Source organism: Ahaetulla prasina, chromosome 6, assembly GCF_028640845.1.
Source record: "Ahaetulla prasina isolate Xishuangbanna chromosome 6, ASM2864084v1, whole genome shotgun sequence".
Taxonomy (NCBI): Eukaryota; Metazoa; Chordata; class Lepidosauria; order Squamata; family Colubridae; genus Ahaetulla; species Ahaetulla prasina.
The window spans coordinates 21,283,913-21,298,143 of NC_080544.1; the positions used below are offsets into that span (position 1 = coordinate 21,283,913).

Below are 14,231 nucleotides of genomic sequence, written 5' to 3' on the forward strand. Positions count from 1 at the left end.
GAAGGGAACAATAGGACAGGAACGGTAGGCACTTTTGTGCTCTTATGAACTGCTCGAAATTTCCATTACCGGTTCTCCAGAACCTGTCAGAACCTGCTGGATTTCACCCCGGTGCAAAACCTGCTCTGAATTGCAGAGGTGATGCCAAGCAGGCGGCTCCGGTCCAGGATGCCAGTGCGAGACAAAATTTGCACACAATTGGTCCGCTTCAAGCGGCGAGATTTCTAGCTTGCAAAACAGGGCTTGGCGATCTATCCAGCGCCCACCGACCCTTCGCAATTTGCAATTGCGTCCTCCCGTCTCCCCAATTTCCCCGTCTAGCCCAGGGGTCTCCAACCTTGGTCCCTTTAAGACTTGTGGACTTCAACTCCCGGAGTCCCTCAGCCAGCAAAGCAGACTGAGGAATTCTGGGAGTTGAAGTCCACAAGTCTTAAAGTTCCCAAGGTTGGAGATCCCTGCGCTCTAAGGAATCGTCTTCCCTAATCCCTGCGCGCTTTCGCTGATGGCTCGCCGTGAAAACCTGTAATTCGCCTTGGCGCCTGAAGAGGGAGTTTTCCACAGTTTTCTACCCGGGGAGGGCCAATTACTTTGCTCTCTCTCTCTCTATTCTTTCCTTCTCCTGAAACAGTGTCCGGTGATGATGACGTCCCTGGAAGTCGCCGGGATACTGGACAGTCAGCAGAAGGTGGGAAGGCTGACGTCAGCAAAAGGAGACCGCACAGAGAGAGAGAGAGAGAGGCGAACGGTTAGTGGGCGCGTTGCGGGGGGGGGCGGTTGCGACTCCATCCATACAAATGAATTTATCAGCCTTGAAACCATCGCGGAGCAAATTTGTTGGGATGTAGCCTAGGTGGAAGGGCCGGATTTCCCTCCCTAGATGGCTCAGCGGCTAAGACGCTGAGCTTCGTCGATCGGGAAGGTCCGGCGGTTCGAATCCCTAGTATAGGTCTCCTGCGTGAGCAGGGGGTTGGACTAGATGACCTCCAAGGTCCCTTCCAACTCTGTTACTTGCTGGCATTTGGGAAAAGGGTTAATCCAGGTCCCAGGCATACTCTTGACGCTAACCAGACAGCAGTCGTGCCTCTGACCATGTACAGAACATTCATCTCCGGGCCAGGGTGAGGGTTCCCTGAGCTTTAGTGTGATCCCTTCTGTTGAGACAAGTCCAGTACTGTATCACCTCTTGGTTTTTATTTATTTATTTGTCACAACATCATACAAAAAGATTATGTAGTATATACACATATAAACATATATAGGAAGAAGAAAAGAAAAACAATAGGACAGGAACGGTAGGCACGTTTGTGCGCTTATGCACGCCCCTTATGTTTTTTTCTTCTTCTTTTAGGACTGAAGCCTTCGCATCAGGAATAATTGTGACATCATCGCTGTTTGCTAATCATCTCTCTGGCTGCTTGGTGCCTTTACTCTTGGTATGTGCATTTTGAGTATTCATATGTATTATTAAAAAGAGTATTAATCTTTTTAGCATAGATACAGTAGTGGCCAAAATTGTGGAAAGCTTTTGGGAAAAGTGTATTTTCTAAAAGTAGCTAATAACACCATAAAATTATATATCAGTGGATAAGATAATTTAATCAACAATGCAATGCAATGCAATAACTTTTAGGAAGGATTTGCTATTTGAATAGCAGTTACAGTATAAAGAAGAAAAGTGAAACACGTAGAAAAAATGACATACACAAAAATTATCACCATGTCAGTTAATACTTAGTTGGGTAACCTTTAGTATGAATTATGGCCTTACAATATCTTCCCATGCAGTGAACCAAGTCTTTTAGTTCTGCAGTTCTAGTGTGAAACCAAGATTGAATGATTGCTTCTATTAAGTGGGTTTTATTGCTGGGTTGCTTCTGACTAACAAGTTTCTTTAGTTGGCTCCATAGATTTTCAATTGGGTTAAAGTCTGGGTTTTTCCCAGGCCATTCCAGCAGTGGAATATTTTTATCTTGAAACTCAAAAAAAAAAAGTGGTGTTATTAACCATCAAATCTCAAAAATATACTTTTCCCAAAAGGTTTCCACAATTTTGGCCACTATTGTAGTTGGTTCTAGAAGTGAGGCTTAAGGTTACCTTATGGATTCATGCTGAAATAGGAACTTCCTGGTCTTGTGGTTTAATGCTTCATATTGTCTCTGCTTGTAAAATAAAATATTTCTCAAAGCAACATTATATATAGTCCCTTCGTGAAGTAGAAATAGGTTCAAGCTGGTTTCATTGCACTGAGATAACCTATGCAGGGTGGGGTGAATCTTGCATCTCATCATTCTTGCTTTTGATTGATATATTTTCCAGATTTGCATTTAACACCAAACTGAGGGGGAATTAATTCTCTGTAGTTAAGGCTGTGGGAACCTTAGGAATCCTCTTTTCCTCCTAGGAATAAGAGAAAGACTATTTTCTTTCTAGATCTAAGGATATTTTAAGCTGGATCCATTTGTTGACTAAGAAGTTACATTATGCAATTGTGAATTTTTACCTCAGCTGCTGTTTAAAATTACTTCTGTTTTTCAGTATTGTCATATATTTGAAACAAGTAATAGTAACAACAACAACAACAACAGATTTGGAAGGGACCTTAGAGGTCTTCTAGTCCAATCCCCTGCCCAGGCAGGAAACCCTACACCATTTCAGACAAATGGTTATTCAACATTTTCTTAAAGATTTCCAGTGTTGAAGCATTTACAACTTCTGCAGGCAAGTTGTTCCACTGATTAATTGTTCTAACTGTCAGGAAATTTCTCCTTAGTTCTAAGTTGCAACTCTCCTTGATTAGTTTCCACCCATTGCTTCTTGTTCTATCCTCAGGTGCTTTGGAGCAGGGGTCTCCAACCTTGGTCCCTTTAAGACTTGTGGACCTCAACTCCCAGAGTTTCTCAGCCAGCTTTGCTTTGCTGGCTGAGGTACTCTGGGAGTTGAAGTCCACAAGTCTTAAAGGGACCCCTGCTTTGGAGAATAGTTTGACTCCCTCTTCTTTGTGGCAACCCTGAGATATTGGAACACTGCTATCATGTCTCCCCTAGTCCTTCTTTTCATTAAACTAGACAGTGACCAAAATGCCTCAATAATATATGTATTACTTGTTTTTAACTCTGTTGTATGACACCCTGAGTTGCTTATTTGTGAGATGGGCAGCTGCATAAATTGGTTTAATAAATAAAATAAAACATACATTAAATGAGTGAGATCTACCTCCATACTCCTGGCCTTCTGGAAATGTCGGAAAACTTGGCTCTGTCACTAGTTCCGGAGCTCTGACACGGTCCTGCTACATTGAGGGTGAATGAGTAGGTAGAGGAGATACCTCCCTCCCTAGGCTACCCATCATCTTGGTTTTTACCTTTTCAACAATTTCAATTGTTTTGTAATACTATTTAGCATACTGTAAGTCTCCCAGAGTTGCTGTATCAGTGAGAGAGGCAGTATAAAAAAAATTCCATAATATATTATTATTAATTTTATTTTAAACCCATGGAACATATCACATTGATTTTTTTTAATGTAGATCTTGGATATCTGTGCAACAGATATTTTCTCTGAGCCAGGAAGGAAATATCTTTCTCCAAAATGGTGCCCGTTATGACATTTTGAAAACCAACAGCATTTTGCTTACAAGGAAAAATATTTGTCTGATATTTTAGAATTAATACTTCTGCAGATTTACTTGACTTTAAAATCTTGTGAATCAGGTAGGATACTGAACTGGAAAGTGGTTCTAATTGAGAGAATAGGATGTCGCATTTCTGGCCTAGATGATGGTATGGAGCATATACATATTGTCCAAGTAACCCAATGCACAAAAGAACATAATTGCCATAGAATGTGACAAAGAACATTTTTTGGGGTGGGGGTGGGGAATTTGTTGTATTTTTTGCATTTTCCGCCATTGTTCTTACTTTTTTTGTGAATTATTTCAGAAGTTCCTGTATGCAGAAGAAAAGTATTTCAATCAGTTGTGCCCCTGAACTGTAGAACATTGTAAGAAAATTGCTAAGGCGTAACGTGTTTCTCCAAAAAGAAGGCTGGGTCTTATTTTCTTTTGACCCCTGAAAAAACGGCTAGGCCTTCTTTTTGGAGGGTTCTAATTATTGACTCACCTCATGGAGGTGGCAACATCAGCCCCGCCCAGCAGGAGCCCGCTGCTGGCCCACTTCTTCTGCGGCTGCTCGCTGCCACTTGCACGCATCGCCCCAGCCTCCGTTTTGCCTTTAGATGCCTGCCGGAAGGCATCTGCAGCCGATAACAGAGCTCCGGATAGATCCAGAGCTCTCTTACTGGCTGCAGATACCTTCCGTCAGGCATCTGAAGGCAAAAAGGAGGCCGGGGCGATGCGTGCAAGTGGCAGCAAGCGGCCACAGAAGAAAGCAAGGCAGGTGTTGGGGTGTGCAAGGCCTGGTAAGTAGGGCAGTTCCACTGGACCCCATCCCCACCCTAGCTTAGTTTTTACCTGTGTGCCTCACCCCACCCCAGGGTGGGCGGGGTCTTAATTAGGGATAATTTTGTGGGTGAGGCTTAATTTGATTGCATGGCTCAAAAATGTGATAGAGCTTCTTTTCAAGGTGGGTCGTCTTTTTGGAGAAACACAGTAGTAGATCTATACACGTGAAGAATGCAGCAGTGGAATGTCAAAATTCTCATGTATTAGCATTGTGATTGTGTAAGACATGCTTTACTGCTAGAATTATGTATAATGTTGGTATATTCGTTTTATTTGGGTCTCTGTTCCCCAGGGAACTGGTAATCACATTAAAAAAATAATCTTCCCCCTGTTAAATTACAGGTGTAAAAAAGCCAACACAAGACTGCTATAAGGATGGTGCGAATTTTGGCTAATGGAGATATTGTGCAAGATGATGACCCTCGAGTACGACAGACCACTCAGAATAGGGAGAACTCATCTCGACTCGTGAGGAATGGTGTATGTATTGTGGCTTGCGTAGAAATGCTCAGTAAAAACTTTTCTTCTACCACTTGGGCAATTTGAAAAAGGTGTAGGTGAGGCTATGAAAGTATCATCGGTAGCTTTTTAAAGTATCTGTACCTTTCCCCAGGATTACATGGGCATCTTCTAAAGCAGAGGTCACCAACCTTTCGGATCTCAGGGACCACTAAATTCATAATTTTAAATCTCAGGGACCAGTAATATGATTTGCCTAATGACCAGCTGGGTGGGTGTGGCTAGGTGGTCACGTGACTGGGTGGGCGTGGCCAACTCGATGTCACTCCCATTGAGGGACACCTCGCCGGACTCTACTCATCACTCCCCTCCCACCCACAGCTCACCTGCCCGCCCACGCTCCTTAGGACCCCAACAGGAAGCAGTTGTTGGAGTTAAGCAGCCATCACGAGAAAGAGTTGGCAAAACAGCTGCTCAGTTCAAATTGGATCTGGCCGAGAAGGAGGCTCAGTAGAAGCACCTCACTGAGGACTACAAGCATAGGTTTCCAAGCAGAGGGAAGACCTGCGGGAGTGCAAGGCCAGGTACTGGTGCCTGCAGGCTTGGTGGGCTGAGATGGTCAGACAGTTCCAGGCTGCGATGCAGTCCCATTGGAACGACGCCCTTCGGTTCTTCACCACCAGCGGCGATTCCCTTCAGCCTTCGTCCAAAGCCCCGCACCAGAAGGCCGAAGCAGACCCCAAGTCAGAATTTCTGACCCTCTCCAACCCACACAAAAAGACTGAAGGGGGAGACTCTCTGCAGCAACACAAACCTTCATTGCATGTATCCGACCCAGGGGCCGTAGTTTGAGGACCCCTGATTTAGTGCAATATAAAAAAATGCAAATAATTTTTCTGGGGACCACCAAAATTTTCTCACAGACCACCAGTGGTTCACAGACCACCAGTTGGGGACCGCTGCTCTAAAGTCCCCCAAGTGATTCCAGGAGAAGTTGGGATTTCTTGTAAGAGTTATAGACAGGCGCTCTATTTTGTGCTTTTGAACACACTAAAACACCATTATGAAATTGAGCTGTCACCCAAGTCCTATATTCAGCCTTGAGTTAATGCTTGATTATTCAGCTTGTTTAATCTGCTCAAAAGAGAACTATTTTCAGAGCCAATTTATACATTAGAAAGATTGTAGAAAGGACTCTGAATTGGACTAAAGGTTTTTCTTGTGCAGAGTCCTGTGCCTCGCTAAGGTCAATCAGGTACCCTTGATAATAATACAAGGGCAACCAATAGATTTAAACTTAATGTCAACCGCTTTAATCTAGATTGCAGAAAATATGACTTCTGCAACAGAATCATCAGTGCTTGGAATACTTTACCTGACTCTGTGGTCTCTTCCCATAATCCTAAAAGCTTTAACCAAAAACTTTCTACTATTGACCTCACCCCATTCCTAAGAGGACCATAAGGGGCGTGCATAAGCGCACAAACGTGCCTACCGTTCCTGTCCTATTGTTTTTCTTTTCTTCCTCCTATATATGTTTATATGTTTATATACTATATAATATTTTTGTATGATGATGTGACAAAAATAAATAAATAAATAAATAAATTCACAAGTAAGACATGTATGTGTATGTGACATTAGCTGTCCACCTGAGATTCGGAGGAATAAAGCACTCCATGGAAAATTGGAACAGGGTGAACTTTGAGTTGCTTCAAAAATGCATACATGCATGCTTATTTATTTATTTTGCAATTTCAAATGATAATTAGTATATTTAAATGGCTTAGGAAAATATGGCAACGGTGTGATCTCACAAGTTCAGCTGTATATACCGTATTGTTTGGAAAAAGACACACCTTTTTCCCCCCAAAAAGGAGGGTGAAAATCTAGGTACATCTTATACTCTGAATGTAGCCCCATCCAGCTCCTCAAATGGAGGTTTTCAGAGGCTGAAAAAAGCATCAGAAACGAAGCTTCAGAAAGGAAGCCCCACAAACAGAGCTTCAGAAAAGAAGTCCCCAAACAGAGCTTCAGAGGCTTTTTTTCTGAAGCTCTGTTTCAGAGGCTTTCAGAGGCAGAAAAAAAAGTTTTTTCTGAAACAGTTTCAGAAGCTTCAGAGGCAGAAAAAAAAAAGCAAAAAAAAAAAAAAGCAAGGCACAGAGCTCACAACCAAGGAACCTGTTGCTAAAGTTCACCTCTGGGAACAGCTGATTGGGGGTATTCCAGAGGCCAATCTACCTGCCAATCAGCTTTTTTCTTATTTTCCTCCCCAAAAACTAAGGTGTGTCTTATACTCCGGTGCGTCTTATACGCCAAAAAATACGGGATGCGTATGTGAGAAGCATGTGAGTCCTTGAGTGAACTTGTGTTGTTCTCTTTCGCCTTTAATTCTGAAAGGAATCTGTTGAATGTTTTATAATACATTTATGTAGGTGGGCCATTCCTGAGAAAAAGCAAGCTTTCACATTCCTGCTTTTGGCTCCTAATGAAATTATTCTTATTGCATTACTCATTGCTTTCTCTTGATGGAATTAATCATTGCTTTCTCTTAGTGGAATCCACATGCTTTCCAAATCTGTTCAAAACTTCCAAGAGAAATGTGCAGAAATCTTCACGTCAGCATGAGTCCATCTTGTGTTCCCCTAGGATTTGGTTTATGTTTTCTACTGTATTTTAATGCCTTGAGTTATAGTTCCTTTATTTTTAAGCATAGGATGGATATGTATATATTTGCATCATAGCTTAGAAGCATATTAGTTAACATTCTATGAGTTTTGTATTGCATCTCTTCTTTTCTAGAGCCATATTCACTGGAATTAAGTGTTTGAGGAAGTGTAGGCGCCTGTGAGCGTTCTTACATACATCAGCTACAATTTTCAGGGCCGTTCTTCGTTTGTTATGCTAGCTGGAGCTACTGATTGAGCAATACCTGTAGGGATTTGTAAATTAGCGACAAGATCATGATGTTTACAGTTACCGATGGTGCGAAGAAAACAGAAAACTCCTCCCAGTTCTCTTAGAATGCTACGATTCAGGGCTACTCTGTAAGCTAAATATTGAGAATTGTGACAAACTAAAATGGAACAAATTTCCATGCAGCAGAGATTGAAAGTATGGGATTCATCATGGCATAGGGTTGATTTTAAAAAATAGAAGGCAGTGTTATTTCACTTGTTACAGTGTGAGTGGGAAGGTGTTGTGTCTTCTTTGGAAATGCCTATACCAGTGATGGCGAACCTTTTCGGCACCAAGTGCCCAAACCGGAACTTGTGCGTGTGCACGTGTATGTGCACGTGTGCATCGGAGTGCCAGAAACTCAAAGACCAGCTGGCAGGCGTGCATGTGCGCGCCGTCCAGCTGGTCTTCATGTGTGCTGGAACGCAAGAAACCGGAAGACCAGGTGGTCTTTGGGTTTCCGGTTAGTGCATGCACACCGGCCTGCTGGCCTTCACGTCTGCTGGAGCACTGGAAACCAAAAGACTAGCTGGTGATGGCGCGCATGCCCACAGAGAGGCATGCCATCACAGGCCTGTACGTTTGTGTAGCACCTTCTCCATAAAAAGCATACACAAAGTCAGAGTAAGAAAAATATTTAAACAGCCTATTGTCAACCAAGTAACCAATTCTTAAGGAGGCAGTTAGCCTCCCTTTCATCTTCAAAGATTGCAGAAAAAGCAGGGTCATCATTGGTGACAACAGAGAAGGGCTCTCCCGACCTTGAGGGCAACTGAAGGTCTAGGAATTATGGATGCTGAAGTCCAGGAAGCCGCCTTACATTTTTCTTAACTTATATGTAAATTGGTTCTGGAACAGAGGCAATTCTTAATGTAATGCCAGTTTAGCGACTGCCTGCCTGATTTAGCAACCATTCAGTTACAACAATGATGAAAAAATAGCTTTACCACCAATCCTCATGTTTGTGATCTTTGGCTCAGTGGCTAAGACGCTGAGCTTGTCGATCGCAAGGTCGGCAGTTTAGCAGTTCGAATCCCTAGTGCTGCATTATGGGGTGAGCTCCCGTTACTTGTCCTGGCTTCTGCCAACCTAGCAGTTTGAAAGCACGTAAAAAATGCAAGTAGAAAAAAAGGGGCCATTTTGGTGGGAAGCTAACAGTGTTCTGTGCGCTATTGGTGTTTAGTCATGTTGGCCACATGACCACGGAGACGTCTTCGGACAGCGCTGGCTCTTTGGCTTTGAAACGGAGATGAGCACCACCCCCTACAGTAGCACATATGCGCGAGGGGAACCTTTACCTTAAAGCAAAAGAAAGCTAAAATAAAAGTTGTAAGTACAATTGCGGTATTGCTTAGCAACATCTTTGCTTAATGGCTAAGTTGCTCGTTCCCATTTGTGGCCGCTAAACAAGGACTACCTGTAGTCCTCCTGCAGCTTGCTATTTCTTAGCCTGGCCCATCACGTATCGTCCTCTGTTAAATAATCACGACTGTAATTTGCCTAAAGTGATGCATTTCTGACTTCTCCCTTTACAGTTCCATTCCTGTGTCTCAGAAAGACAGCGTCTTGTGCTTGTTCACTTTCTTGTGTTTGCTCAACAGGGCTTTTTCAACGCAACCTCCAACGCTGGTCCTAATCCACCACAGCACTACCAGCAGCAGCAGCAACAGCGCCAGAATGCAAGGCCTGGGGAACGTTCACCGTTTTCAGACATCAATCAGCAGCTGGTGAACATGGGCTTCCCCACTTGGCACCTTGGCAACCAGGTGGTGGAGCCAGTGATGTCCATCCTGCTGCTCTTCCTGCTTATGATGGTGGGCGTGCGTGGCCTGCTCTTGGTGGGCCTCATTTATGTCGTCTCCCACCTAAGCCAGCGATGACACGAACTCCTGCACGGACTGCCGGTTGCCTGAGGGATTCGGAACCGAACATTTTTGCCCAATGTATGAGCGTGGGTTAGAGAGAGTCTGTATGTCTGTATATGTGCGTGTTTGAAACAAATTCTCCTTGCTCAAGAACTTTTGTAAAATGGTGTTTTCAAGAGACAGAATTAAGCAACTTGAAGTATGAGCTAATGAGGATGTATATATATATATATATATATGTAGGTCTTTGGTTATTCGGGTTTTCTTCCGCATAAAATTGGAAGTGTCTTAGCGACGTTTCGACGAAGTCTCATTCGTCATCTTCAGGCTGGTGCCTTCTGCTTCATGCTTCGAATGAGACTTCGTTGAAACGTCGCCAAGACACTTCCAATTTTACGCGGGAGAAAATCCGAATAACCAAAGACAGACAGACAGACAGACAGATATATATATATATATATATATATATATATATATATATATATATATATATATATATATATATATATATATCTCCGCTTCTTTCCTTCTCTAGCTTGAAATGAGCCATTTTTTTCATTCTGGGCCCATGATATTCTGGTAGGAATGATAGCTTTTGTTTCTTTTTGCTGAGGGCACCATCTCATGTTTATCAAAGGGAACTTGATTTAGGATTTTCTTCTTTAGGACCGGCGGTAAAAGTTCAGTCTCTGATAGTCTCTGATAGAGAAACATTGAAAAGTAGGCAGGTTTTTAAAAATCAGGTGGGAAATCATGCCTTCCAGATAGGTTGGAGAACTGGAAAGTCATATACAAAGAGAGAGAGAGAGAGGCACAGGCACAGGGTAATAATATACAAAAGTAGGCCTTGGGACTTGGCTAGTTCACATTGTTGGAATCCCTTCCTCTCTGACATAGGAGCTTTGGTTGTGTGAAATGGGCATTGGGTCGTGGTTAGCCGGGATTCGTGAAGAAGAGCCATTTTGTGGCCTCCGGGTTCAGTGAGGCAGCCATGTTGAGATCACTGCATTTTTTTATAAAGCCAGCCTCTTGGTGTGTAATATTCAAAAGTATTTATTTATCAGGTATTTATCTGGAGGCTGCCTGGTGCCTCAGTCAGGCCATTCTTTCGTAATATTAAAGAATACAAATCCAGGGTTTGTATGAGCTGCTGTGGGGTTAGGGGTTGTTTCCAAATGAGACTGCAATTTCTGTATGTAAAAGTGATACTTGTTGCTTCAAATAAGCAGAAATAGTGGGACAGAGCAAACATCCATGTGTATTTAACCTGGTGAAACTGCCCCCAAATGCTTTCTCTGCTAGCATTGGCTGCCTTCTAAAATAGTGGAGGAACTGAGTCAAAGCAAAGAGAAAGTTATTTGTAAAACCTTCATCAAGAGTCTTAATTCCAAAAAGTTTTCTTGAAAAAAAAAGAGTCTTAATTCCAATTACAAACTTTTTTCCTCTCTTTATATTTCCTTTCTTAGCAGAGTATAGATGCATTTCTTTCTTTTTTTGTTTCATTTTGGCCTATTCGCAGGCTTGAAAAAGAAATAAAAAACATCTACCTGGTTCAGCTCAATTCTTATTTTGTAAATTTAGGGTGACTTGCAATATATTTAAAGCTAAAAGTTAAAAATAAATCTGTAGCTCTTACTTTATTTATAAAGCATCATATAGCAAAAAATTATTTCCTTTTGAAAAACATTATAGTTTTAAAAATGGGTGAAATTGTTGGAAGAATAAATATTTGAGAAGCTGAAAGAGCAAAACAAGGTGTTTGTGTGTGTGTGTGTGGGGGGGCTTTTGGGGAAAAAAAAATCAAGCTGCAACTTAACATTGTGAATTTCAGTTCCATAAATCCCTTTTCCTAATTTCCACTAATTAACATGTAAGAATGAAACAATCGGTTTAGCTGCTTGCCACATATGTAATTCATAAGATTGTACTACGAGAAGGAATTCCTAAATGCAAGGGAGATTTTTTTTTTTTATAAAAAAGTTTTATTTTTACAATCTTATCAAATAATTCATCCAATGTACAGTTATATACAATTAGTCGGGCCTGCCCAGTCACCACCCCCCTTTTTAACCTTCTTCCCTCTTCTACCTTCTTTTACTTTCCAAACCTTCCTCTCCTTCTCTTATCTACCTCCTCTCCTCCCTCCACCCTACACTCTTCTCCCTCTTCTACCCCTCTTCCTTCCTCTTCTCCTCTTTCCTACCTCCTACTCTCTCTTTTTTCCCTCCCCACCGTTCTAAAATGGCAACTGGTCAGACCCGACCCTACATTAATTATATTTATACATCTTCAATAATCCCTGTACATTAACCATCACTCCATCACTAACCTCAACCCCCCAATTCCCTTCCCCTTTACCCCCCACCCCCCACCCCGACTTCCCAGAACAAAATGCAGGGTATCAAAACTAACAATCATAATCTAAAATAATTCCTAAATTATAATCTCTAGTCTCTCCACGCTTATTCACACTCTCAATTCCCCTCTCCTTCAAAAATATATCTAATACAAATTATTTCCTAAATTTACTCATATGCTATTTGATATTTTTTTATCTGATACTTATTTTGAATATAATCAATCCACATTTTCCATTCTAAAATATATTTTTCTTGTGTATAGTCTTTCAACTAAGCAGAGATTTTGCCATTTCTGCCAGATTTGATACTTTAAGAGTCCATTCTTCAATTGTAGGTAATTCTTCTTTCTTCCAATATTGAGCAATCAAAAGTCTTGGCTGTTATTAAGTTCAGAATCAATTTAGTCTCTATAGCTGTACAATCCATAATTATTCCTAGTAAAAGAACTGCGGGTAAACTTAATCTTCTTTTCAAAATATTCTGCATGATCCACCATACTTTAATCCAAAATGCTTTAACTTTTTGCAAGTCCACCATATATGATAATAAGTAGCATCTTCACAATCACATCTCCAGCATTTAGCCTGTACATTAGGATACATACATGACAATTTTTTGGGGTCTAAATGCCATCTATAAAACATCTTATAAAAATTTTCTCTCATATTTTGCGCTTGTGTAAATTTAACATTCCTCACCCAAATTCTTTCCCAAGTTTCCAACATTATTGGTTGCTGAAAATTTTGTGCCCACTTAATCATACAATCCTTAACCAAATCAGTCTCTGAATCTATTTCTACTAATACATTATACAACCTCTTAATATGCTGTTGACCTTGATCTCTCATTTGTTTTAACAAATTATCCTCAATTTGCTTAACACCTATTTTTTGGTCTAATTTCCATCTAGCTTGTAGTTGTCCATATTGGAACCATGTATAATTTTTCCCTTCTTCCCCCATCTTTTCTCTAGATTTTAATTGTAACTCCCCCTTTTCCATACAAAGAAGTTCTTTATAAGTAACTACCTCCATCTTTTGATATATATTTATATTTTCTATCATGTGTCTCGGGTTTGCCCATATTGGAATCTTTCCCTCTAATTTGTATTGATATTTCCTCCAAACCCTCAATAATGCATTTCTAATTATATTATTTTTAAATATTTTATCAACTTTCTTATCATATAATAAATAGGCATGCCACCCATATAACAAACCATAACCTTCTATATTCAGAACTCTTTCCTCAGTTAAATTAATCCAATCAGTAATTAATGATAAAACAACTGCTTCATAATACAATTTTAAATTAGGCATTTTAAGACCCCCCCTTTCCCTTATATCCTGCATTACTTTTAATTTTATTCTTGGTTTTTTGCCCATCCATACAAATTTACTAATCCCCTTTTGCCATTCCTGTAATTTAATATCATTCTTAAACACCGGTATCATTTGAAACAAAAACAAAAACCTGGGCAAAACATTCATTTTTATAGCCGCTATTCTTCCCAGCAAAGATAGTTGTAACTTCTTCCAACTCTCCATTTCTTTCCATACCTTCTGCCACAATACCTCAAATGCAAGGGAGATTTAATAGAACAGTGAGTTGATCAAAGGAACTTCATATTTCAGATGGCAAATTCAAATAATCGCAAGTATAGATCTCGCTGTACAATAAATATGTCTGTCTGCCATTGTAGTTTTTTGGATCTGAAATGCAATCAGTTTATGGAATGCCATATAGCGTCGCCTGCTGGAGAAGGGGGTTGGACTAAAAGTCCTCTAAGTCCTTTTGAATTCAGTTCTGTTATCTTAATCTTAGTGCCCTTGTCCCAAATAATGACTGATGTATACAGTGATAATATTCATAGTAAGTGATTTGAAGATGCAGGTAACCTTTCAAAGACAGCACGTAAAGGGAGTAGGAGCCAGAATAATGGCTAAGAACATGTTAGATTCTACCTTACCCTAGAGAAGTTTGAGAAACCCCACAAAGATTTTATAGTATTCAGTAGAAATGAAAGCCTGCGACTTGCTGGTTGGAATAAGCACAACACCCTCAATACCAAAGGTGGAGCCCATCTCACACTCTTATACATTGGATTCTGAAGCAGGAATGATTTCCTTA

At 40.9% G+C, this 14,231-nt stretch overlaps 1 protein-coding gene across 2 annotated transcripts; it reads left to right on the forward strand.

Annotated features, from left to right (window-relative positions):
• The first annotated feature begins 670 nt into the window (after window positions 1-670).
• On the forward strand, window positions 671-10,187 carry FAM241B (family with sequence similarity 241 member B). 2 transcript variants are annotated; one of them, XM_058188637.1, is made up of 4 exons: window positions 671-745; window positions 1,349-1,433; window positions 4,802-4,939; window positions 9,478-10,187. In XM_058188637.1, exons 3-4 carry the CDS (start codon window positions 4,835-4,837, stop codon window positions 9,754-9,756), a joined length of 384 nt encoding a protein of 127 aa, XP_058044620.1. In that variant the 5' UTR covers window positions 671-745; window positions 1,349-1,433; window positions 4,802-4,834; the 3' UTR covers window positions 9,757-10,187. The 2 variants fall into 2 exon arrangements, with proteins under 2 accessions (XP_058044620.1, XP_058044621.1); XM_058188638.1 differs by lacking the exon at window positions 671-745 and adding an exon at window positions 777-1,118.
• Window positions 10,188-14,231: the final 4,044 nt, after the last annotated feature.

Excerpts from the sequence above, each read along its gene's own strand:
- FAM241B (XM_058188637.1), top strand. The coding sequence starts at position 4,835 with ATGGTGCGAATTTTGGCTAATGGAGATATTGTGCAAGATGATGACCCT. Across the intron at positions 4,940-9,477 it reads CTCGACTCGTGAGGAATGGT|GGCTTTTTCAACGCAACCTC; the intron begins GTATGTATTGTG and ends TTTGCTCAACAG.